Source organism: Rhinopithecus roxellana, chromosome 14 (assembly GCF_007565055.1).
Source record: "Rhinopithecus roxellana isolate Shanxi Qingling chromosome 14, ASM756505v1, whole genome shotgun sequence".
NCBI lineage: Eukaryota > Metazoa > Chordata > Mammalia > Primates > Cercopithecidae > Rhinopithecus > Rhinopithecus roxellana.
Window position 1 is genome coordinate 78,692,515 of NC_044562.1, and position 24,521 is coordinate 78,717,035.

General features: G+C 39.3%; 1 protein-coding gene across 8 annotated transcripts in view; it reads left to right on the top strand.

Annotated features, from left to right (window-relative positions):
• The window catches only part of FASTKD1 (FAST kinase domains 1), a 71,268-nt gene that overhangs the window by 13,513 nt on the left and 33,234 nt on the right, over nt 1-24,521 (top strand). For all 8 annotated transcript variants that reach the window (XM_030916371.1, XM_030916375.1, XM_030916372.1 and 5 more), the window contains 6 exons: nt 884-1,009; nt 7,305-7,703; nt 10,780-10,890; nt 12,782-12,913; nt 19,668-20,154; nt 21,544-21,658. In XM_030916371.1, coding sequence (XP_030772231.1) covers nt 884-1,009; nt 7,305-7,703; nt 10,780-10,890; nt 12,782-12,913; nt 19,668-20,154; nt 21,544-21,658 — 1,370 coding nt within the window. The remainder of the gene's footprint in view (nt 1-883; nt 1,010-7,304; nt 7,704-10,779; nt 10,891-12,781; nt 12,914-19,667; nt 20,155-21,543; nt 21,659-24,521) is intronic.

A 24,521-nucleotide genomic window follows, 5' to 3' on the forward strand; every position in this document is an offset into this window, starting at 1 on the left:
CGAATGCGGGGGCCAAAGTCACACCGGCGCTTACTGGCGGCGGACTTTTATGCCTCGGAGCTGGAAGGGGAGGAGTTTGGGGCGTGTGTGTAGGAGTGGCTTCTTGAATTTTGGTGTCCCCGGCTTGACGTCACTCTGCGCATGCTCAGTTGATTTGGTTCTTTTCTCGGGCACGGGAAAATCTGTGATGAGGAACCCAGAAACAACAGGGACTGCTCCATCTTGTTCACCTTCCTCCATCTTGTCCCTTATCCCTCACCCAAACAATATGTACCCTTATAGTTTAGTTTGCTCAGTATGTTTTAAAGATTTATCCATTATGTTGTATGATTCCATAATTTTATTCTATTGTATGAGTATGTGCAGTTTGTCCATTGTACTCTTGATGGACATTTGGTTTTTTTGCAGGTTTTTGCTGTTACATATGTGTTGCTGTAAACTTTCTTGTGCTTGTTTTTTAGTGAATTCAAAGTCGTAAAATCTATTACAGTTCCTTTTTCCTCTCTTTTGTCTTGTCATTTTCTTGTGTAAGAAATTTCTCCTATTAAAAAAAAAAATTCTGGAGTTTTTCATAGCACTGTTGTAATAGCAGCTATTATATTTCTTAATATGTAATCTTGAGTCAGAATTGTTCTGTCATCTAAAAATTTTAAGTAAATAATTCAGATAATTTGTAGTGATTTTCCCCGTTTTAAAATATTTCTACAGTATCTGACTTTTTAACTGTTTCCATTTGTTACTTTTATAATAATCAACATTTTAGAAAAAAATAATTTTATGTAATATGTTACTATTTTGATTGCTTTTAATTTTATAACTATGTATTATGTGTTTTAAGTGAAAGTAAATACTAATGTTCTCCTTTGTATGTTTCCTTTAATAGGTTTGATATTAAACTGCTCTCAGAATTTTCCTCTTGCCTAGCAGATCAGCATTTGTATTTTAGTCCATTAATGGGAAAAATAGCTGATATTGTTCATAGGAACTTGGAAACCACACAGGACTTAAGGTAAATTTATTTGGGGAATCTTGTGTTGTGGTGGAAAAATCCTGGGCTTTGGATGTAGATGCAGTCAGATTTGCTACTCTTAGTTTATGTGACTTAAGGGTAATTTACTTAAGCTCTTGGAAGTTCGTTATCCTCATCTGCAAAAGAGGGATGGTAATAGCTACTTTGCAATGTTGCTATGGGGATTAGACATAAGGTGCATAAAGTGTAATACAATATTGTTGAGGTTTGTGGAGGATCTGAGATTTTACCTTATTTGCAAGCTAAGTTTGTCTGCCACATTTTCCTAGGTGCTGTAGGAAGGCCTGAGACTCCGAGGTCAGAGACAGGGGACTTTGTTTTTTATAGCAATAGCAGTAGCAGAGTACTAGCATTTTCTTGTGTTGATTCCCTGTGCTCTCGTTCCCACAATGGATTGTGTTCCAGGAGAGGAGCTCTGAGCTTAGAAAACCTGAATCTTTTATAATAAAGCATGCCTACTCTGCTCCAACAGAATACATTGTCTCTATTCTCCTAGGCTGTTTGCTACACAAACATCCTTGAAAAGATAGTTCTGAACAAAGGCAGTCAGAAACCCACTGAAAATGGTCTCTGAATAAGTATCTAGAACATAGAAGTTTCTCAGTATTGGATAGTAGATATTATTATTATATCATAAAGTAAACCCAATAAGTACTTAAATTATGTATGAATTCACTGGCCAGGCGTGGTGGCTCACACCTGTAATCCCAGCACTTTGGGAGGCCCAGGTGGGTGGATCACTTGATGTCAGGAGTTTGAGACCAGCCTGGCCAACATGGCGAAAACCCCATCTCTACAAAAAATAAAAAAATTAGCTGGGCATGGTGGCAGGCACCTATAATCCCAGCTACTCGAGAGACTGAGGCACAAGAATTGCTTGAACCTGGGAGGGGTGGTGGAGGTTGCAATGAGCTGAGATTGTGCCACTGCGCTCCAGCCTGGGCAACAGAGCAAGATGATCTCAAAACAACACCACCACCACCAAAAAAAAAAAAGCAAAAAAACCCAGCAATTAAAAAAATAATAATTTATAATAAATTAATAAATGCACAAATTTTACATATAATTATGTCTTTCTTATTCTTTCCATCTGGGAATACTTTCTTTTCAGTTTCATAAAGGAGAGTTAATAATTGCATTTCCTGAATATCAAGGAATTAATTTGAAAGTAACATTTGAGGAGTTTCTCTGGTTTTCATACCAGTGGTTTGTGGGTTTGTTTTGTTTTTAACGTAAGATTACTTACTGTCAATGCTCACCTTCATAATCCAGTACTGATTGTCTTTGGCATTTCAGATACAGCTTTTTCTACCATATTTACAAAGTTATTAGCACTTTGGTAAAATTAAATTATAGTGATTTCCTGCTTTCTTTGCCCCACTCCACCCTACCTCCCTGCATTTTTTTTTTTTTTTTCTATTGAGATGCAGTCTCCCTCTGTTGCCCTGACTGGAATGCAATGATGCAACCTCTGCCTTCTGGGTTCAAGCGATTTTCCTGCCTCAGCCTCCCGAGTAGCTGGGATTACAGGCACCCGCCACCACGCCTAGCTAATTTTTGTGTTTTTAGTGGAGATGGGGTTTCACCATGTTGGCCAGGCTGGTCTCAAACTCCTGACCACAAGTGATCCACTCACCTTGGCCTCCCAAAGTTCTGGGATTATAGGCATGAGCCATCATGCCCAGCCCCCTGCCTTTTTTTTTTTTTTTTTTTTTTAAATACACTTATGTGGCTGGATGTGGTGGCTCAAGCCTGTAATCCCAGCACTTTGGGAGGCCGAGGCGAGTGGATCACCTGAGGTCAGGAGTTACAGACCAGCCTGGCCAACATGGTGAAACCCCATCTCTACTAAAAATACAAAAATCTGCTAGGCGTGGTGGTGAGTGCCTGTAATCCCAGCTACTCGGGAGGCTGAGGCAGGAGAATCGCTTAAACCCAGGAGGCAGAAGTTTCAGTAAGCCAAAATTGTGCCATTGCACTCTAGCCTGGGTGACAAGAGCAGGACTCTGTCTAAAAAAAAAAAAAAAAAAAAAATATATATATATATATATATATATATATATATATATATATATATATATGTGCTACCCCCTGGCTATCTAAGTTTCTCACCTGAGGGTGGTTTTATTTTTTTAATCACAAACATTTTTTGATTTAAGCTACTTCTGGATAAACACACTAATTATTCAGGAAGATTACTATTTTTTTAAATTGAGGCTTAATTTATTAATATGTGAAATTACAAATCTTAAAGGTACAGTTCCATCAGTTGTGTCAAATATATACCTACATTAAGATAGGGAAATAGTTCCATCACCTAAGAAAGTTTCCTCATGTTCCTTCTCAGTCAATCCTATCCCCCTACCATGTCAGCAGCTAGTGTTCTAATTTCTTTTTTTTTTTTTTTTAATCTTTTTTTGAGATGGAATCTTGTTCTGGTGTCCAGGTTGGAATGCAGTAGAACAATCCTGACTCACTGCAACCTCCGCCTCCTGGGTTCAAGCGATTCTCCTGCCTCAGCCTCTCAGGTAGCTGGGACTTCAGGTGTGTGCCACCATGCCTGGCTAATTTTTCATTTTTTTGAGACGGAGTTTTGTTCTTGTCATCCAGGCTGGAGTGCAGTGGCATGATCTCGGCTCACTGCAGTCTCCACCTAGCGGATTCAAGCGATTCCCTAGCCTCAGCCTCCCGAGTAGCTGGGATTATAGGCGTGTGCCACCACGCCCGGCTAATTTTTGTGTTATTGGTAGAAAACAGGTTTCACCATGTTGGCCAGGCTGTTCTTGAACTTCTGACCTCAGGTGATCTGCCTGCCTCAGTCTCCCAAAGTGCTGGGATTACAGGCGTGAGCCACCGTGCCCGGCCCAATGTTCTAATTTCTATCACCCTACCCAAGTTCTGCCCATTCCAGAACTTCATTTAATAGGACATACAGTTTACGCTATTTTCTGTCTAGCTTCTTTTACTTAGCATTATGTTTTAAGATTTATCCATGTTGTTGCATGTATCAGTAGTTCATTTACTTTTATTACTGAGTAGTGTCCCATTGCATAAGTATACCACAGTTTATTTATCTGTTGGTGGACTTGTGGGCTGTTTCTCATTTTTTATTATTGTGAATAAAACTGCAATGAATATCCTAATATAAATCTTTTTGTAGAGATACATATTTATTTCTTTTGCGTAGCTACCTAGGAATGGAATTGCTGGGTCCTAGGATATATGTATGATTTTAAGAACTTGCCACATAATTTTTCCCAGTAGTCATAATATTTTGCATTCCTACCATCAATATATGAGTTTTAGTTGCTACATAGTCTGGCCAACATTTACGTTGTCAGTCTTAGCCATTATACTGAGTGTGTAGTGGTATTTCATTGTGGTTTTAGTGTGCGATTTCCTGTTAATGATGTTGAACATTTTTTCATGTGCTTATGGCCATTTGTATATCTTTCTTTCATGAAGCATTTGTTTAAGTCTTTTGCTCTTTTTTTTTGAGACAGAGTCGCCCTCTGTTGCCCAGGCTGGAGTGCCGTGGTGCAATCTCGGCTCATTGCAACCTCTGCCTCCTGGATTCAAGAGATTCTCCTGCCTCAGCCTCCCCAGTAGCTGGGATTACAGACACCCACCACCATGCCCAGCTAATTTTATGTATTTTTTAGTAGAGACAGTGTTTCACTATGTTGGCCAGACTGGTCTTGATCTCCTGACCTCAGGTGATCCACCTGCCTTGGCCTCCCAAAATGCTGGGATTACAGGTGTGAGCCACCACGCCCAGCCGTCTTTTGCTCCTTTTAAACAATTGTGGGGCTGGGTGATGTGGCTCATGCCTATAATCCCAGCACGTTAGGAGGCCGAGACAGGAGCATTACCGGCAGCCAGGAGTTCAAAACCAAGCTGGGCAACGTAGTGAAGACTCTGTCTCTACATAAAACAAAAAATTAGGAGGGCATGGTGGTGCATGCCTGTAGTCCTAGCTACTTGGGAGCTGAGGCAGGAGGATTGCTTGAGCCTGGGAGATCGAGGCTGCAGTGAGCTGTGATCATACCACTGTACTTCAGCCTAGGCGAGACGATGATATGCTGTCTCAAAAAAAAAAAAAAATCATGGTATAGTGATTATTTTAGCTTGTTGTTTAAAAACTCTTATAGACTACTTTGAGAAGCTACACGTTAAAAAAAAATCATTTTGGGCTGGGTGTGGTGGCTTATGCCTGTAATTGCAGCACTTTGGGAGGCCGAGGCGGGCAGATCACGAGGTCAGGAGTTCGAGACCATCCTGGCCAACATGGTGAAACCCCATCTCTACTGAAAATAGTAGAGAAAATTAGCTGTGTGTGGTACAAAAATTAGCTGTGTGTGGTGGCACACGCCTGTAATCCCAGCTACTCAGGAGGCTGAGGCAGAAGTATTGATTGAACCAGGGATTCGGCGTTTGCAGTTAGCCAAGATTGCGCCACTGCACTCCAGTGTGGTGACAGTGTGAGACTTCGTATATAAAAAAAAAAATCATTTTGGGGGATTGATGGTTAAATGAAATAGCAATGTTAGGTTAATAATTAATGCTAATTAATCTTGATATTAAACATTGTAACTGGAGAAGCCAAAATATTGTACAACTGGAGATTTTTAAAAGTATTAATTAACTTTATTAAAAAGATTAGAGAAATTTGGAAACAAAAAATAGCAAGTCTCACTATCCTAATGGGTAAGATTATTTTCTATTATATTTTTGTCTTTTTTGTAAATTGTTTTCTAATTATCATCCCTAAATGTTTGTCTTATGTCTTTTCTGTTTTGCATACTTTTCATTAAAGGTGTATTCTTAATTCTTATAGTTTTCTGATTTTTATATTATGTAAGAACAGTCTTTTGTTTTTTTTGTTTGTTTGTTTTTTGTTTTTTTTGTTTTTTTTTGAGACGGAGTCTTGCTCTGTCGCCTGGTCTGGAGTGCAGTGGCCGGATCTCAGCTCACTGCGAGCTCCACCTCCTGGGTTTACGCCATTCTCCTGCCTCAGCCTCCGGAGTAGCTGGGACTACAGGCGCCTGCCACCTCGCCCGGCTAGTTTTTTGTATTTTTAGTAGAGACGGGGTTTCACCGTGTTAGCCAGGATGGTCTCGATCTCCTGACCTCGTGATCCGCCCGTCTCGGCCTCCCAAAGTGCTGGGATTACAGGCTTGAGCCACCGCGCCCAGCCAAGAACAGTCTTTTGAAAACAGGGACCACAACTTAGTAATTTTGATGTCTTCCACAGTGTCTAGAAAGGTGATTTATGCTCAAGTGCTTATTGAGTGAAGAAATGTTGAATGCCATCCCATGTTCAGTACTGTCTTGCTGTTGTATATTAGTATCAATTAAGCATAAAGTATTTAAAAATATGACATTATTCACTAGTGAGAAAAATTTTCCAAGTTTTTATTAGCAAATTATAGACACACAGAGAAAGGAATAATAAAATGTCTACTTCTAAAAAAATGAAATGAAACTTTTAAGGTTGCATTCATGCGTTGTTGGTCTAAAGTGATTTCTTTTTCTTTTTTTTTTTTTTTTTTTTTTGAGACTGAGTCTCGCTTTGTCGCCCAGACAGGAGTGCAGTGGCACGATCTCCGCTCACGGCAACCTCTGCCTCTTGGGTTCAAGCAATTCTTCTGCCTCAGCCTCCCGAGTAGCTGGGACTACAGGCGCCCGCCACTATGCCTGGTTATTTTTTTGTAGTTTTAGTAGAGACAGGGTTTCACCATGTTAGCCAGGATGGTCTCGATCTCCTGGCCTCATGATCCGCTCACCTCAGCCTCCCAAAGTGCTAGGATTACAGGCGTTAGCCACCGTGCCTGGCCTGGTCCAAAGTGATTTCTGAGTAAGTTTCACTAAAATATTTTCCACCGAAGTAGTTTTTGCTATAAAACAAGACATTTGATGCTCTCAATGAAAAATATTACTCCCATGCCTTTTGTCTGAAAGGATTTGATTACTAAGAAATCTGAATTCAAGTCCCACTAGCATTTAAAAGAAAAATTTTACGGCATAAAACTCATAATATTCTTACCACTTCCTTTCCATATCTAATTGTTTAGTTTTAGAGTTGGTTATTCTTGGCTGGGTGCAGTGGCTCATGCCTGTAATCCCAGCACTTTGGGAGGCTGAGGTGGGAGGATTGCTTAAGCCCAGGAGTTTGAGACCAACGCTGGCAACATAGCAAGACTCTGTTTCTACTAAAAAAAAAAAGATCATTTTTAATTGATGTAAAAATCTTTGCATCTGTTTTCTTTTTCAGTTCCTTGTCTGTCTTGATGGTCAACATATCTTCTTTAATATCACGACATTTTCAACAACAACTGGTGAACAAAACAGAACTTCTTTTTGACACCATAGATTCTTCTGAGGTCAACGTTGCAACAAGAATAGCACAGTTTCTTCGAAATATTAAATATTGTTATCAACCACTATTAGAAAAGTGTAATAACGTATTTTTAAGTAATGTGGACCAACTTGATTTGGATTCCATCAGTAAAATATTTAGGCTATACAAGATTCTACAGTTTAATAGTTTTGAATTTATTATGATGGCTAAAAAGAAGCTAACTGAAATGATTCCTCTGTGTAATCATCCTGCTAGCTTTGTAAAATTGTTTGTAACATTGGGACCCATTGCAGGACCTGAAGAAAAGAAACAGTAAGTTCAGTTTAAAATGCATTACTTTTTTTCTTGTGAATATGTGGAGCCTTCAAGCTTACGTCTCCTTGCAACTCTGGGAGGTACAAATATCACCCCATTAGGTTGTGGAAGGGAAAATAATCTCTTATGCTCTGCTCCTTAATTCTTTTTCTGATTATTCTAATTTACATCTCAAACTCTTAGTCTATTGCTGTGTTCTAAAAGGTAAACCTCTGATACTGGGCCAACATGAAAAAAAATGAGGGGAAACGCCATGTGTTTTTATTCTCCTGTTCTATGCTATGTGACTTGGATTTACACACATGACTCCCCCACCCAGTGTAAGTCTGTGGAATATTTAGAATTATAGTAGTCATAGCAGAGTACCATTTTATGCTTTCTTGTCTTCATCACAATAGTCATCAAAGCATTTATTATGCACTCGGCATATGTCTCCATGTCAGGTTTGAGCAAATTTTATGTGGCGCCTCTCATTTAGGAATTTCCAGTTTTGCTAGATATTGATGTAGGTAGTAATATTTGAAATATAATGATGAGCAAATATTAAATTAACATACAAGTATGGTTAATAGATAAGATTCTCTCTTCGTAGGCCATGTGACTGGATTTATACTAGACATAAACTTCCCCCACCCAGCATAATTGTATGAATTATGTAGAATTACAAGCTGGGCACAGTGTTGCATACCTTTAATCCCATCACTTTGGGAGGCTGAGGCAGGTGGATCCCTGGATCCCAGGAATTTGAGACCAGCCTAGGCAAGATGGTGAAACTTTGACTGTACAAAAAAATACAAAATTAGCCGGATGTGGCGGTGCACGCCTAGAGTCACAGCTACTCGTGAGGATCACCTGAGCCCAAGGAGGCTGAGGCTGCAGTGAACTGAGATCACTCCATTGAATTCCAGCCTGGGCACAGAATGAAACCTTGTCTCAAAAAAAAAAAAGAATTTTATATAATAATCCTAACACATAAGTATGATTAGTAGATTTACTTAAGCAGGGGTTCCAAGAGTTGCATAATAGGGGAGTCATTACTCTGTTAGGAAAAACTTTACGGAGAAAGTTTTATTTTTTAAGAGTACTTTGTGACTGAGTGCAGTGGATCACGCCTGTAATCCCAGCACTTCTGGGAGGCCGAGGCAGGTGAATCACCTGAGGTGGGGAGTTCGAGATCACCCTGACCAACATGGAGGAACCCCGTCTCTACTAAAAATACAAGATTAGCTGGGCATGATGGTGGGCACCTGTAGTCCCAGCTGCTCGGGAGGCTGAGGCAGGAGAATCGCTTGAACCCGGGAGGCGGAGGTTGCAGTGAGCCAAGATCGCGCCATTACACTCCAGCCTGGGCAACAAGAGTGAAACTCTGACTCAAAAAAAAAAAAAAAAAGAGTACTTTGAATTATATGAAAAAATTTAAGAGCATATCTTAAGACTATATCAAGATGGAAACAAGGTGATTATTAAAAACTATTGGGGCCCAGTGTGGTAGCTCACACCTGTAATCCCAGCACTTTGGGAGGCCAGTGACGGCAGATCACTTGAGGTCAGGAGTTTGCGACCAGCCTGGCCAACATGGTGAAACTCCGACTCTACTAAAAATACGAAAAAAAAAGGGCTAGGCATGGTGGCTCACGCCTGTTATCCCAGCCCCTTGGGAGGCTGAGGCAGTTGGATCACTTGAGTCCAGGAGTTTGAGACCAGCCTGGCCAACATGGTGAAAACCTGTTTCTACTAAAAATACAAAAAATTAGCTGGGCGTGGTGGTGGGCACCTGTAATCTTAGCTACTTGGGAGGCTGAGGCAGGAGAATCGCTTGAACCTGGGAGGCTGAGGTTGCAGTGAGCCAAGATTGCACTATTGCACTCCAGCCTGAGCAACAAGAGCGAAACTCCATCTCAAAAAACAAACAAAAAAAATACAAAAAATAATTAGCCGGGAGTGATGGCAGGTGCAATGGCGGGCATCTGGAATCCCAACTTCTTGGGAGGCTGAGGCAGGAGAGTCACTTGGACCTGGGAGACAGAGGTTGCAGAGAGCTGAGATCATGCCCCTGCACTCCAGCCTGGGCAACAGAGTGAGACTCCATCTCAAAACAAACAAAGAAACACACATACAAACAAACTTTATTGAAACCATTTTTTGTCACCAAGTACTATTAAAATCTCAGTGCTAAAGCAGTACAAAAGTTGGATTTAACTGAGTCTCTGTCTTCAAGGAATTTACATTGCAATTGAGAGGATAGATATAATTGAAATATGTAAATACCGTAACAACATAGTTTATGAAAAAACAATAAAATTAGTGATATGGATAGTGCTGTGAGCAGACAGAAGTGAGAGAAAAATATAGACTGAAGTGGTTGGGAAAAATTTGTGGAGAAACTGTTTTTGAAATGTTTGAAAACGTTGGTGGAAAGGATGGCATGGAGTTATCCAGTGTGAATAGGCAATTAGTTTATCCTATCCTCAGATGCCACGTTTTGAGCTTGCTTTCTAAAAGATACATGTATCATGATACTTTACTGCACTACTTTGGATAGTTCAACTGACAACTAATCATAGTCAAAATGGACTGGCTTTGTTAATTTTCAGTTTATACTGTTATATCAAGTGCTTAGTATATGAGATTTCTGATAATATGCAGGTTTATTGACTCCTAGATAATTCCTATTCAGTTTTAAAACATTTGGGAAATTGTCAGAATATCAGTTGTTCATTTCTTAGCTCTCTAGTATTGAATAATTTCACTGAATCATAGTATTTTATAACCATTATAACCTTGTATTATTTGAAAATCTTAAAAGATGTTTACCTTTATTTTTCAAACAGTTTAAGATTGGATTATACTGAGGCCTGAATTTCATTGAAGAAGACAATATATTTTTCTTTATTCAGTACTATTTAATATTCGAGTAATGTGGGGAGAACACTGGGGTTATATGTTGGATTCAGTTTTTGTTTATATTCTTTTTTTTCCTATTTGTTACTCAAGAACTGTTATTTAAAAAAAAAATTGCAAGCTAATTTTCAGTTTTTCAACCAAAAACGTTTTTTTTTTTTTTTGCTTCTAGACTTAAATCAACTTTGTTATTGATGTCAGAGGACCTAACTGGTGAGCAAGCCCTGGCAGTGTTGAGAGCAATGGAAGATATGGAAAGCAGAAATTCACATCTGATTAAAAAGTATCTTTTCTGAAATTTATGATGTTAAGTTTGTTATTCATAAGCACCTATTTTTTTCTGAGGAAAAATAGTTTTCTTTAATCTACCTGTTGTTTTGAAGAAATAAGGAATTAACACTTAAGGTACTGTTTATGTTCTACTTTGTTTTTCTTTTTCTTTTCCTTTTTTTTCTGAGACAGAGTCTCACTGTGTTCCCTAGGCTGGAGTGCTGTGGCACAATCTCTGCTCACTGCAACCTCCACCTCCCTGGTTCAAGAGATTCTCCTGCCTCAGCCTGCTGAGTAGCTGGGACTACAGGTACCCACCACCATGCCCAGCTAATTTTATTTATTTATTTTTGAGACAGAGTCTTGCTCTGTCCCCCAGGCTTACGTGCAGTGGTGCCATATCGGCTCACTGCAACCTCTGCCCCAGGTTCAAGCAGTTCACCTATCTCAGCCTCCCGAGTAGCCAGGATTATAGGCGTCTGCCACCACGCCTGGCTAAGTTTTGTATTTTTAGTAAAAGCGGGGTTTCACCGTGTTGGCCAGGTTGGTCTCGAGCTCCTGACTTCAAGTAATCCACCCACCTCAACCTCCCAAAGTGCTGGGATTACGGGGGTGAGAGCCACCGCACCCAGCCCTCCATGCTGGTATGGAGCTCCTGACCTCAAGTGATCCACTTACTTCGGCATCCCAAAGCGCTGAGCCACAGTGCCTGGCCTTTTTTTTTTTTTTTTTGAGACAGGGTATGACTCTGTTGCCGAGGCTAGAGTGCAGTGGTGCCATCACAACTCACTGCACCCTTTACTTCCCAGGCTCAATTGATCCTCCCATCTCAGCCTCCTGAGTAGCTGGGACTACAGGCACGCGTCGCCATGCCCTGCTAATTTTTGTATTTTTTGTAGAGATGGTGTTTTGCCATGTTACCCAGGCTGGTCTCCAGCTCCTGGGCTCAAGGAATTCATCTGCCTCAGCCTCCCAAGGTGCTGGTTTGTTTTTCAAAGTAGAAATGACAATTGTTTATAGCATTTTTCATTTTATTTATGCTATTACACTCAAGCAGAGCATCATAACCTTGTAAAATAGAGACCATAAAGACCCTCCTTTAATTTGTTTCTTTTCTTACTTTTCTTTCTTTCTTATTTTAAAAATTTTTTGTAGAGATAGGGTCTTAACTATTTTGCCCAGTCTGGTCTTGAACTCCTGGGCTCAAGCAGTTCTCCCAAAATCACCACCAAGTCTGTAATTTTCAAAAGGAAAGTTTCTGCAGCACAGTCAATTCTATATGAACTTGGATTGTCTCATACCACAATGTTACCTTGAAGTCATACTGCCATTTGTTGGCTTTTTGGTAACTTGAGATTTCAGAAGAAAAAATATATACTTATATTTTTATATGTGCTTAATTGTATATGCTTAATTTTTTGTGACCTATTATATGTTCCTTTATTTTAATATTTCTTATGTCCCATTTTTTCCCAACTTACTGCCTTTTAGGATTTCCCTTTGCTTTTAAGCATCTTCATTTGAGGGCCAGTGGATTTAAGGAAGAAAATTAAATTAGTCTTGCTAATTATTGGTAACTCTTGGTAAAGATTTTGTTATGGGGAGGATGTGGAATTTGATCCTCTGTGAAATTGAGGAAGAAAAACTATGCTTTTCTCTTCTTGTACTATTGATAATTGAATATTATTTCATTCACACTTAATTCATCGCTTTTACTTCATTCTGTTTTAGTTTGTTTACATTTCTAGAGCCATCTTGAGACATTTCTTCAAGAATAGAAGATCTCGTCTCATTCATTGCTGTTTCTCCAGCACACAGCAAAGTGTCTGGCGTAAAAACGCCACAGTAAATGTGTAATGAATGAATGAACTGGTTATAATATATGCTCTATCAATCCTTTTTAGAGTTACTTCAGTTCTGCATAAACATTTGGATAGCTATAAACCATTAGAGTTGTTGAAGATAACTCAAGCACTGACTTTTCTGCATTTCCAAAGGAAGGAGTTTTCTGCAAAACTTAGAGAATTACTGCTTAGGTAAGATTAAAATAGAAATTTTGTTTAGTGTTTCATTTTCTAGCCACAATATTTGTTTTGTTTAACTATGTACAGCAGTGCTAGAAGTTATGGAGGCAAAATAGTGAAGCTTATTAGTAAAAATGTTAAGACACTTTATCTTCCTCGCGGCCATTCTGCCAATGCTCATGCTGGGTATATTTTGAAATGGAAATGAGGCCAGCAGGGTGATGAGTTCCCTAGGAGAGGAATGGCAGTAGACTGATGAATAGCAAAGCCATTCTCCTTTCCTGCAAAATGGAGCCACCATGAAGAGATTGGGACTGCTGACAAAAGTTCAACTCCATTTGGGAGCATTCGTATTTAGGGCCTTTCAGTCTTGCATGCATGCCTATTTTAAGGCTTATTAAATTTTTGAGAATAAGATATAATAGTGATGTTGGTGAAAAAGTGTTTTCTTTTCTTTTTTTTGAGACAGAGTCTCGCTCTGTTGCCCAGGCTGGAGTACTGTGGAGCGATCTCAGCTCACTGCAACCTCTGCCTCCCCGGTTCAAGCGATTCTCCTGCCTCAGCCTCCCGAGTAGCTGGGAATACAGGCACATGCCACCACACCTGGCTAATTTTTGTAATTTTAGTAGAGACAGGATTTCACTGTATTGGTCAGGCTGGTCTCGCTTCTGACCTCAGGTGATCCACCTGCCTCAGCCTCCCAAAGTGTTGGGATTACAGATGTGAGCCACCGTGCCTGGCGAAAAAGTGTTTTCATATAGAATTTTCCCTTTATAATTTAAAATCACCTTATTTTCTACAGATACAGCTTTTTTTTTTTTTTTTTTTTTTTTTGGTTTGAGACAGGGTCTCACTCTGTCCCCTGGGCTGGAGTGCAGTGGTGCAATCATAGCTCACTGCAGCCAATCATAACTTGCTGTAGCCTCGAAGTCCTAGGCTGAAGTGATCTTCCCACCTCAGCCTCCCAAGTAGTAGTGCTACCACACTTGGCAAATTTTTTTTTTTTTCTGTAGAGATAGGGGTCTCACTTTGTTGCCCAAGCTGGAGTGCAGTGGCATGATCATAGCTTACTACATCCTCAAACTCATGGGCTCAAGCAATCCTACCACCTCAGCCTCCTGAAAGATGGTTTTACAGGCTTGAACCAGCGTGCCCAACTAGTTTGATTTCTTACTGTGATTTCTTTTTTTTTTGAGATGGAGTCTTGCTTTGTTGCCCAGGCTGGAGTGCAGTGGCGCGATCGCAGCTCACTGCAAGCTCTGCCTCCCGGGTTCACACCATTCTCCTGCCTCAGCTTCCTGAAGTAACTGGGACTACAGGCGCCTGCCAACATGCCCAGCTGATTTTTTGTATTTTTTTTAGTAGAGACAGGGTTTCACCGTGTTAGCCAGGATGGTCTCGATCTTCTGACCTCATGATCCACCCGCCTCGGCCTCCCAAAGTGCTGGGATTACAGGTGTGAGCCACTGCGCCTGGCCTGATTTTTTACTGTGATTTCTGAAAAACCAAGCATATAGGTGAACACGATTTTTATTATAATAAAGTGATATGCCATTATGGTTAAAAAGGTTTTAAATTGAGTAATATGAAATGACATATTATCAGATGAGAATTTAGTATATTAGGATGTTATAACGAAGTTTATCTTTTTCTTGAAAAATAACTTTCTTCTTATTAAGATGGTAAGATGATAAGATGCTTATTGTTTCTTCACCCCTTCCATATTTAGTATAGAATTTCACATAGACTGCCTCTCAATTATGAATTTTATGTTCTAAAATAGATATTATACACTAGCCCAGGCATGATTTATGTCTACACAGTGGGTTTTTTTTTTTTTTTTGCATGCTTTTAAAAATTTTTCTATATTTTATTTTTATGTTTTTTATTTATTTTTATTTTTTATTTTTTTGATATGTAGTCTCACCCTGTCACCCAGGGTGCAGTACAGTGGCACGATCTCGGCTCACTTCAACCTCCGCCTCCCAGGTTCAAGCAATTTTCCTGTCAGCCTCCCAAGTAGCTGGGATTACAGGCATGAGGCACCACACCTGGCTTATTTTTGTATTTTTAGTAGAGATGGGGTTTCATCATGTTGGCCAGGCTTGTCTTGAACTCCTGACCTCAAGTGACCCTCTTGCCTCAGCCTCGTGAGTAGCTGGGACTACAGTCACGTGCTACCACACCCAGCTACTTTTTGTATTTTTAGTAGAGATGGGGTTTTGCTATGTTGCCCAGGCAGTACCTGAACTCCTGCGCTCAAGTAATCTGCCTGCCTTGCGCTCCCGAAGTGCTGGGGTTACAGACGTGAGCCACTGTGCCTAGTCAGTGTGATTTCTTTTGTGTCAGGCTTCTTTTGCTCAATACTAAGTTTATGAGATTTGTGTATACTTTTGTCATATAGTATTCTCTTGTAAGAATATAACAAAATTTATTTATTCTATTGTTGATGGATATTTGATTTCTTTCCAGTTTTTCGTTATTATCAACAGTACTGTTTATGAACAAATTCATTTATATTTTTTAGTGAACACACATATTCATTTCTGTGTGCCAGCGAGTATAATCATTGGTTCATGGGGTATGCATGTCCTCATCTTCAGTAGATGCTACTGAACATTTTCTAAAGGGGTTATACCAGTCCCTGCTCCCACTAACAGAATGTACACATTCCTGGTGCTCCAAATCCTTGCCAACACTTGATTTTTTTTTTTTTTTTTTACTTTTTTTCCCCTATAACCCAGGACAGTGCTCATACTTTTTAATTTTAGCTGTTCTGGTGGGTATGTTGTGGTATTATGAATATACACAAGTATCTAAGCTTTGGAAATTGAGGAAGTATCACAAGAAAAACAAGTGGAGGTTGGAGAAATTTATCTGTTGGGGGCTTATTTGTAGAAAAGTATCTCAAGATTGGTAGCTCCACAATGATGCAGCTTTTTGAAGGCTTTCATTTCTTAATATAAACTAGTGTATTAATTTTTTGTGGTTATAAGAATGAAATATGCAGTACTAAGTGCCTGCTTGTGTCAGGCACTGGACCAAATATTATATAAAAATCATTTTGAAAATTTTGGAAAACAGAAAAAAGTATATTTGAGAGACTGAGGCAGAAGGATCATTTGAGGCCAGGAATTCAAGACCGGCATGTTCAACATAGCAAGCCCCCGTCTCTACAAAAAACTAAAATATTAGCAGGGTATAATAGTTCATGCCTGTAGTCCTAGCTACTTAGCAGGCTGAGGCAGGAGGCTCGCTTGAGCCCAGGACCTCAAGGTTACAGTGAACTATGGTCATGCCACAGCACTCCAGCCTGGGCTATAGAGTGAGACCTTATCTATAAAAAAGAAAAGAAAAGAAAAAAAATAAAGAAGAAAATAAAAATTATTCATAAACTCATTCATCCACTGTCAACAATTTGGTTTATTTCCTTGTTGTATACTACATATATGTCTTTTTTTCCTAGTTGACCATACAGTTTTGTTTGTTTGTTTTTGGCCATTTTACCTTATAAGCATCTACATCATTAAGAATGTTTTGTAAATCTTTTATAATGGCTGGTTAATACCCATCATTTGACTGTACCATAATTCACTTATTACTATTCCCCCTCATTATTTAGATTGTTTTCACATTTTAGCTATATAAAAACTATGATAAGGCATGGTGGTGTGCACCTGTATCTCAGTTACACCCAGCTATGTTTGGGAAACTGAGGCAGGAGGATCACTTGAGCCTAGGAGTTGGAGATCAGCCTGGGAAACATCGTAAGACTCCCTCTAAAAGAAAAAAAAGATGAATAACAACACATACATTTTACCTGGATTTTATATTAGTTTATTAGGTTAGTTTCCCAGACAGGGATTGACCATGTCAAATGATATAATTAAAATACTTTTAAAATTTTCAAAGCCATACTGCTAAATTGCTTTCCAGGAAGTTACACCAACTTTTTAAGTTTACTAATAGTGAACGAGAGTGCCTGTATCAGTACACCCTTGCTAACACTGAATATTAATATTACAATTATTTTAGTATGCTAATTTAAATATTTTAAATTGCCAGGCATAGTGGCTCATGCTTGTAATTCCAGCACTTTGGGAGGCTGAGCTGGGAGGATTGTTTGAGCCCAGGAGTTCAAGACCAGCCTGGGCAATAAAGCAAGACCCTGTCTCAACAACAAAGAATAAAAAATTAGCTGGGTATGGCGGCATGTGCCTATATTCCCAGTGTGTAGGGAGGCTGAGGCAGGAGGAGTACTTGAGTCCAAGAGGTCAAGGCTGCAATGAGCTATATTGTGTCACTAGCCCTCTAGCCTGGGCACCAGAGTGAGACCCTTTCTCAGAAAAAAATTAATTTAAAAAATATTTTAAAGGTAACTCAATTTATGTATTTATTTATTTATTTGAGACGGAGTCTCATTCTGTTGCCCAGGCTAGAGTGCAGTGGAGTGATCTCAGCTCACTGCAAGCTCCGCCTCCCGGTTCACGCCATTCTCCTGCCTCAGCCTCCTGAGGAGCTGGGACTACAGGTGCCCACCACTACGCCCAGCTAATTTTTTTTTGTATTTTTAGTAGAGATGGGGTTTCACCATATTAGCTAGGATGGTCTCGATCTCCTGACCTTGTGATCCGCCTGCCTCGGCCTCCCAAAGTGCTGCGATTACAGGCGTGAGCCACTGTGCCCAGCCTCAATTTTGTTTTAGATTGTATTATTCCTTCCACTACTTCTATACCTAAAGTTTTTTTTTTTTTTTTTTTTTTTTTTTTAGACGGAGTCTTCCTCTGTCGCCGAGGCTGGAGTGCAGTGGCATGATTTTGGTTCACTGCAACCTCCTCCTCCTGGGTTCAAGTGATTCTCATGCCTTAGACTCCCCAGTAGCTAGGATTACAGGCATGTGCCACCACACCCGGCTAATTTTTTGTATTTTCACTAGAGATGGGGTTTCATTATGTTGGCCAGACTGATCTCGAACTTCTGAGCTCAAGCTATGCCTACCTTGGCCTCCCAAATTGCTGGAATTAAAGGTTTGAGCCACCATGCCTGGCCCCCAGTTTTTTAATTTGTTTTTTTAAACAATTATTGTCCCCATGGTGCAACTCTTGCCATGGGGATCTGGGAAAGAAGTAGAAAAAGGGGTCAACTATGTCCTATTTCTTTTGTTGTTGTTTGTTTATTTGTTTGTTTTAAATGTTGGACTATGTATTGGAAACAAAAAAGGAACCAGTTTTATTAGGTGATCACTGTATGCCGGGGCCTTACAGGTCATATCAGAAATTGAACCCAAGTTCTTTCTTCAGCAACACTGGAAACATTGTTCTGACATGGACCTTTTGTTTCCCTGGGACTGTGGTTTTATTTTTGAATAAACAATTTTGGCCTGTGCTTCAGAACAGAACAGGTCTTCCTGTTTTATTCCTTTATTCCTTCCACTATTTCTATACCTAAAGATTTTTTTTTTCTTTCTTTTTTTTTTTTGAGATGGAGGGCATCAGGAAGTCTTAGGTTTTCCTGAATAATCCTTTATGGACCTGTCATTGAATTTATCTGACTCTTTTTTTTTTTAAGATGGAGTCTTCTTCTGTCGCCCAGGCTGGAGTGCCGTGGCATGATCTCGGCTCACTGCAACCTCCACCTCCCTGGCTCAAGAGATTCCCCTGCCTCAATCTCCTGAGTAGCTGGGATTATAGGCGCACGTCACTATGCCTGGCTAATTTTTTTGTATTTTTAGTAGAGACGGCATTTCACCATGTTGGCCAGACTGGTCTCGAACTGCTGACCCCAGGCAATCCGCCCTCCTCGGCCTCTCAAAATGCTGGGATTACAGGCATGAGCCACCATGCCTGGCCTATCTAACTCTTCTTAAATTAACTTGTATTATGCCCACTTGTGATGTTACATATATTGGCTTTCATCCTAGTTACTAGTTCATAACTTCTATAGCTCTTGCTATAGTCTTTTGTTACCATGTTGGGTGTGTTAGGGCTCTGGAAACAGAATATCTCTCCTGCCCTAAAGCAGGACTCTAATCTCCCTCCACCTTTCTGATCGTGGGTCTTAAGACACTCCCCTGAGAGATCCCACCCGACACCCTATGTGAAGAAATGCTGACATCATGAAGCTCATAAAAACCCAAGAAGAGTGGGTTCGGACTGCTTCCAGATAGCTGAACACGTGGAGGTTCCTGGAGGGTGGCATGGTCAGGGAGGGCGTGGAAGCTCTGCACCCCTTCCCACATACCTCACTCTACTGTCCCTTCATCTGCATTCTTTATAATATCTTTTATAATAAACCTGTAAACATAAGCAACTGTTTCCCTGAGTTCTGTGAACCACTTCAGCAAATTAAACCCAAAGAGGAGGTCGTGAGAACCCCAACTTGAAGCCAGTTGCTCAGAAGTTCTGGAGGCTTACTTTTGCAACTGGAGTCTGGGGTTTTTGTGGGAGAGGTCAGTTTTAGAGACCAAGTTCCCAACCTGTGGGATCTGACACTGTCTCCAGGTAGATAGTGTCAGAACTGAATTGGACACCCAGCTGGTTGTCCGCTGCTTGGAAGAACCCCCACACATTTGGTCACAGAAGTCTTCTGTGTTGATGATTGTTGTGGCTTCAGATTAGAGGAAAAACAGTTTGAAAGAGGTTTTTTTGAATCATCATCTTACCTATTAATTGTAGTACTCATTATATATATTCATATTTTAATACATATATATTTTGGTTTTGTGGCTGATGTATTAATTTTATTCTTTTCATTTTTTATTTTGCAGTTATTTGAAAATTAGTTTCATACCAACTGAGGTGTCCATTCTGGTCTATGCTATTTCCCTTCTCCCTTCTCCTCACTTGGACGAAGTGGGGATATCCCGAATTGAAGCCGTTTTACCACAGTGTAACCTACATAACCTGAGTAATTTTGCTACATCTGTTTTAAGATGGATTCAGTATGATCACATGTATTTGGATAGTATTACTGGGAAACAACTGAAACTACTTCAAAAATTAGATCACTATGGTCGTCAGAGACTACAACACAGCAACAGTTTGGATCTGTTATGGGAGGAACTTAAATCTGTCAGAGGAAACACATTTCCTGAGTCACTTCTTGAAGAAACGATTGCTACTTTACAGCATTTCGTGGATGAAATTAATTACATAAATGTTGTGGAGATTGCATCTTTTATTTCTAATACTGATTACCTCAGTACTTTGCTACTTGATAGGATAGCCTCAGTGGCTGTTCAGCAGATTGAAAAGGTGAAATTTAAATGTTACTCATTAATTTTATAGAGTTGTCAACTTCTGCAAGCATAATTTTTATCATAGGCATTTTGAGAACTTGGATTGGAATTTGAGGTTTAAAAATTAAATAAATTCTGGGTCAGATATGGTAGCTCAATCCTGTAATTCCAGTGGTTAGGAGGTTGAGATGGGAGGATTGGTTGAGCCCAGGAATTAAGGCTCAGTGAGCTGTGATTGCACCACTGCACTCCAGCCTGGGTGACAGAGTGAGACCCTGTCTCTTAAAAAAAAACAAAGAAAACTCTGGTTTCTGTTTCAGCGATTTGTTGTTCCTGTCCTTGAAGTCACTTTCTTCTTCCAGCATTGCAGATTTGGAAAGAATCAGCAGTCATTCTTTGGTTCATTACAGTATTAAGATTAGGAATCAATTATTTGAGGAAACTCATATTGGGACAGCGGAGTATGAATGATTTTTGGTTTTACTTTTTCTTATTTCTATAATCATGTGTTATCATTTTTACCATTTAAAAGCAGTTATATTCAAAAGTGTGAGATAAGCTTAAAAACTGAGAAAATTGTAAGGTATCCATTGGCAACAGTATTCTTAAATTGTCATTGCATCTTCTTGCAGATTTATTTCTGGGACTTACTTGTAAAATGCCACTTTATGGATTATATGAGAAGCAGCTCAGTTACAAAATCACTATCATAAATATATCAGAGCAAGGGCTTTATTTAAAAGACAGTGTTTCTCACAACCGAAAATAAAAAGTTTTTTTAAACTTGCTTAATATAATGTCTGGAAGTCATTAAGTATTGGATGAATGAGTGAAAAATGAAATAAAAAAGCAAATGAAAGAAAAATGAATGCTAATGATTGTAATTTAAGAAACTTCTCTATATTATGGTTATTCTATAAAATGTACTGATTATCATGGAAATTGCTGATACTGTTTCCTATTCAATTTAGTGACTAATGAATTCTGAAACCGAATTTATTTATTTACTTTAAATTTAAATAAAGACAGGGTCTCACTATATTGCTCTGACTAATCTCAAACTCCTGGCCTCAAGCAGTCCTCCCACCTCAGCCATCCAGAGTGTTGAGATGATAGGCATGAGCCACCACTCCCAGCCAGAACAGAATTTTACACCTAACAAAATAAATTTGTAGATTGTCTGATTTACTTCTTTTTTGTTACATTAACACTTTTGGAGTTATTAATAATTGTAGATGGGGTTAAATAAATTATAGCAGGATGGAAAAATTAATAAGCAGAGTGATACATTTATTATTTAACTGTAGTGATGATGGGAAAAATTTCTCCTAAAAAATAATTAGGTTAAAATTTTGTCTTATTTTCCTGAAGTTTAAACTGTAAATTTTTTGTTCTTTTTATACAGATCCATCCTTTTACAATCCTTGCTATTATTCTTCCATTCAGCACTTTGAACTATGATCCACCTCAAAGGGATGAATTTTTTGGAACTTGCGTGCAACATCTTAATTCTTATTTAGGTAGGTATATTGTTTAGTAATACACTGAGTGAATAAGTCAGAGGTTACCTGTTGCTGCTGAGCTAGGAGATGTCCCTCATTTAAAGGGTAACCATAATAGCCATGAATTCTCTACTTAAAAAAAGGTTTTTTGTTTGTTTGTTTGTTTTTGAGACAGAGTCTTGCTCTGTCACCCAGGCTGGAGTGCAGTGGCACGATCTCGGCTCATTGCAACCTGTCTCCTGGGTTCAAGTGATTCTCCTGCCTCAGTCACCCCAGTAGCTTGGACTATAAGCATGCGCCACCACACCCGGCTAATTTTTTGCATTTTTAGTACAGATAGGGTTTCACCATGTTGGCCAGGGTGGCCTGGAACTCCTGACCTCAGGTGATCCACCTGCCAAGGCCTCCCAAAAGTGTGAGCCTGCTCCCGGCCCAAAAAACTTTGTACATTTAATGGTGGAGCGGCGCTGCTCAAGCCTGTATCCCACGCTGGGAGCCGAGACGCGGATCACGAGGTCAAAGATCGAGACAAACTTTTGTGAACCCAGTCTCCTAAAAATTACAAAAATACGGTGAGGGGAATGTAGCCCAGCTATCGGAGGCTGAGGCAGGAGAATGGCGTCGGGAGGCGGAGCTTGCGTGAGCTGAGATCGGCCACTGCACTCCGTCCGGCGACAGAGCGAGATCAAAAAAAAAAAAAAAAAAAAAAAAAAAAAAAAAAAAAAAAAAAAGAAAAATGTCAAACTTGTATAAAGAATTAAACAAAGAACACGTACATACTCACTGTATAGATTCAATAATGTTAACATTTTACAGTATTTGCTTATCTGTTTGTTTCTCTGACTCTCTTATTTTTTTCTGAGCTATTTCAAAGTTGTAGGCATTGTGACCCTCCACCCCTAATTACTTTAGCATACATCTCCTAAGAATAATGACATTCTTCTATACCATCGCAATACTGTTGACACAATAAGAAACTTAATCATAATTCCCTAATAACTAATACACAGTTCATGTTTCAGTCTCCCTAAGTGTTCCCAAAATACATTTTAGAGTAGTTGTTTTGGACCCAGTATTCAATCATTGTGTTTGGTTGTTATCTCTTCAGTCTCTTATAGTCTAGAATTTTGTTTCCCTTTTTTCTTTTCTTGGCATTGACTTGGTTTTTTGTTTTTTTCTTAACTTTTTGCTATCCAGGTTTTCAAATGTACAGAAAAATTGAACAATATAACAAACATCTGTATAATAAACTGTAGACTCACAATTGTGATTGAATATTGATTAACATTTGCCACATTTGTTCTGTGTATATGCACAAGTGTGTATGCATATGATGAACCTTCCAGTTGTCAGCTCTATGTACTTCAGGTTATAAGGACATTCTCCTATGTAACTACAATACTGTTATCATTACTATTACTAAAGAAAATGAACAAGTACCATCTACTACCTAGTCTGTAATCGAATTTTCCCAATAGTCACCAAATTATCTTGTATAACTTTTTTCTTTTTTTGAGACAGAGTTTTGCTTTTGTTACCCAGGCTGGAGTGCAATGGCGTGATCTCGGCTCACTGCAACTTCCGCCTCCTGGGTTCAAGCGATTCTCCTGCCACAGCCTCCCGAGTAGCTGGGATTACAGGCATGCTCCACCACATGTGGCGAATTTTGTATTTTTAGTAGAGACGGGGTTTCTCCATGTTGGTCAGGCTGGTCTGGAACTCCCGACTTGAGGTGATCCACCCACCTCAGCCTCCCAAAGTGCTGGGATTACAGACGTGAGCCACAGTGCCTGACTATATATTTTTTTAAACAACCAACATTGAGTAGTTATGTATTTTCCTCCATCTTTTTTGCTTGATATTTATTTTTATAAAATGCCTGGCCATTTATTATAAATTGTGCCACATTCTGGATTTGTCTGATTGTTTTCGTTTAACTTGCTTCTCCATCTCCTGCATTTGTAGTAAACTAGAAGTTAGGTATAGATGCTTGGTTAGATTCAGATTAAACATTTACAGCAAAAATAACATATGTGGTGCTGTGTACCTTATATTTAGATCACATCTGGAGGCACATAATGTCTGATTGTTTCTGTCTATTTAGATTTTTTTTTTTTTGAGACGGAGTCTTGCCAGATTATTTTTTAAAAGTAAAAAAAATGTTTCTTAAGAATCTTAATAGATGTTTGTCAATTGTTTGAAGGGTTGCTGCTCTTATGCTGATTATTTTGCATCTCTTAAAAAGGTCTTTAAAAAAATTATCTTTTAAATTTAGAGATGGGATCTTGCTACATTGCCCAGGCTGATATCAAACTCCTGGGCTCAAGTAGTCCTCCCACTTTGGCCTCCCAAGTGCTGGGATTACAAGCATGAGCCACCACACCCGGCCAGAAAAGTCTTTTGATAATATTTCGGTACTAGAAAAAAGTAGAATAGAAATAGTCCTTCCTGCTGTTAGCCTTAGCAGAAGCAATATGTGAGGATAGCAGAGGCAGGAAATTACTTTTTCTTTTTCCTTTTCATTTTTATTTTGGGTCTGAGTTGTGTCTGGAACAGTTTGACCTTCAAGGAGTAGAGCTTTATGAGACTTTTCTTCTCAGACTCACACTATGTACTTGTCAGTATGATATAGAAGCTTTGGAGGAGAAATGCTCAGTAGCCATTCCTTTTCACTCAACACTTTCCATGTACTTACTGTCAGGTATTCTTCTAGGCACTGGAGATACAGGAGAGAGTAAAAACAGATAAACTACCATCATGGTGTTTACTTTCTGGTAGGGGGAGATTGACACAAACAATAAACAAGCCTCTAAGTTCAGATGGTGATAAGTACCTTCAAGAACATTAGAGCAGGGTAAGTGTATAGGCTGGAGCATCATGC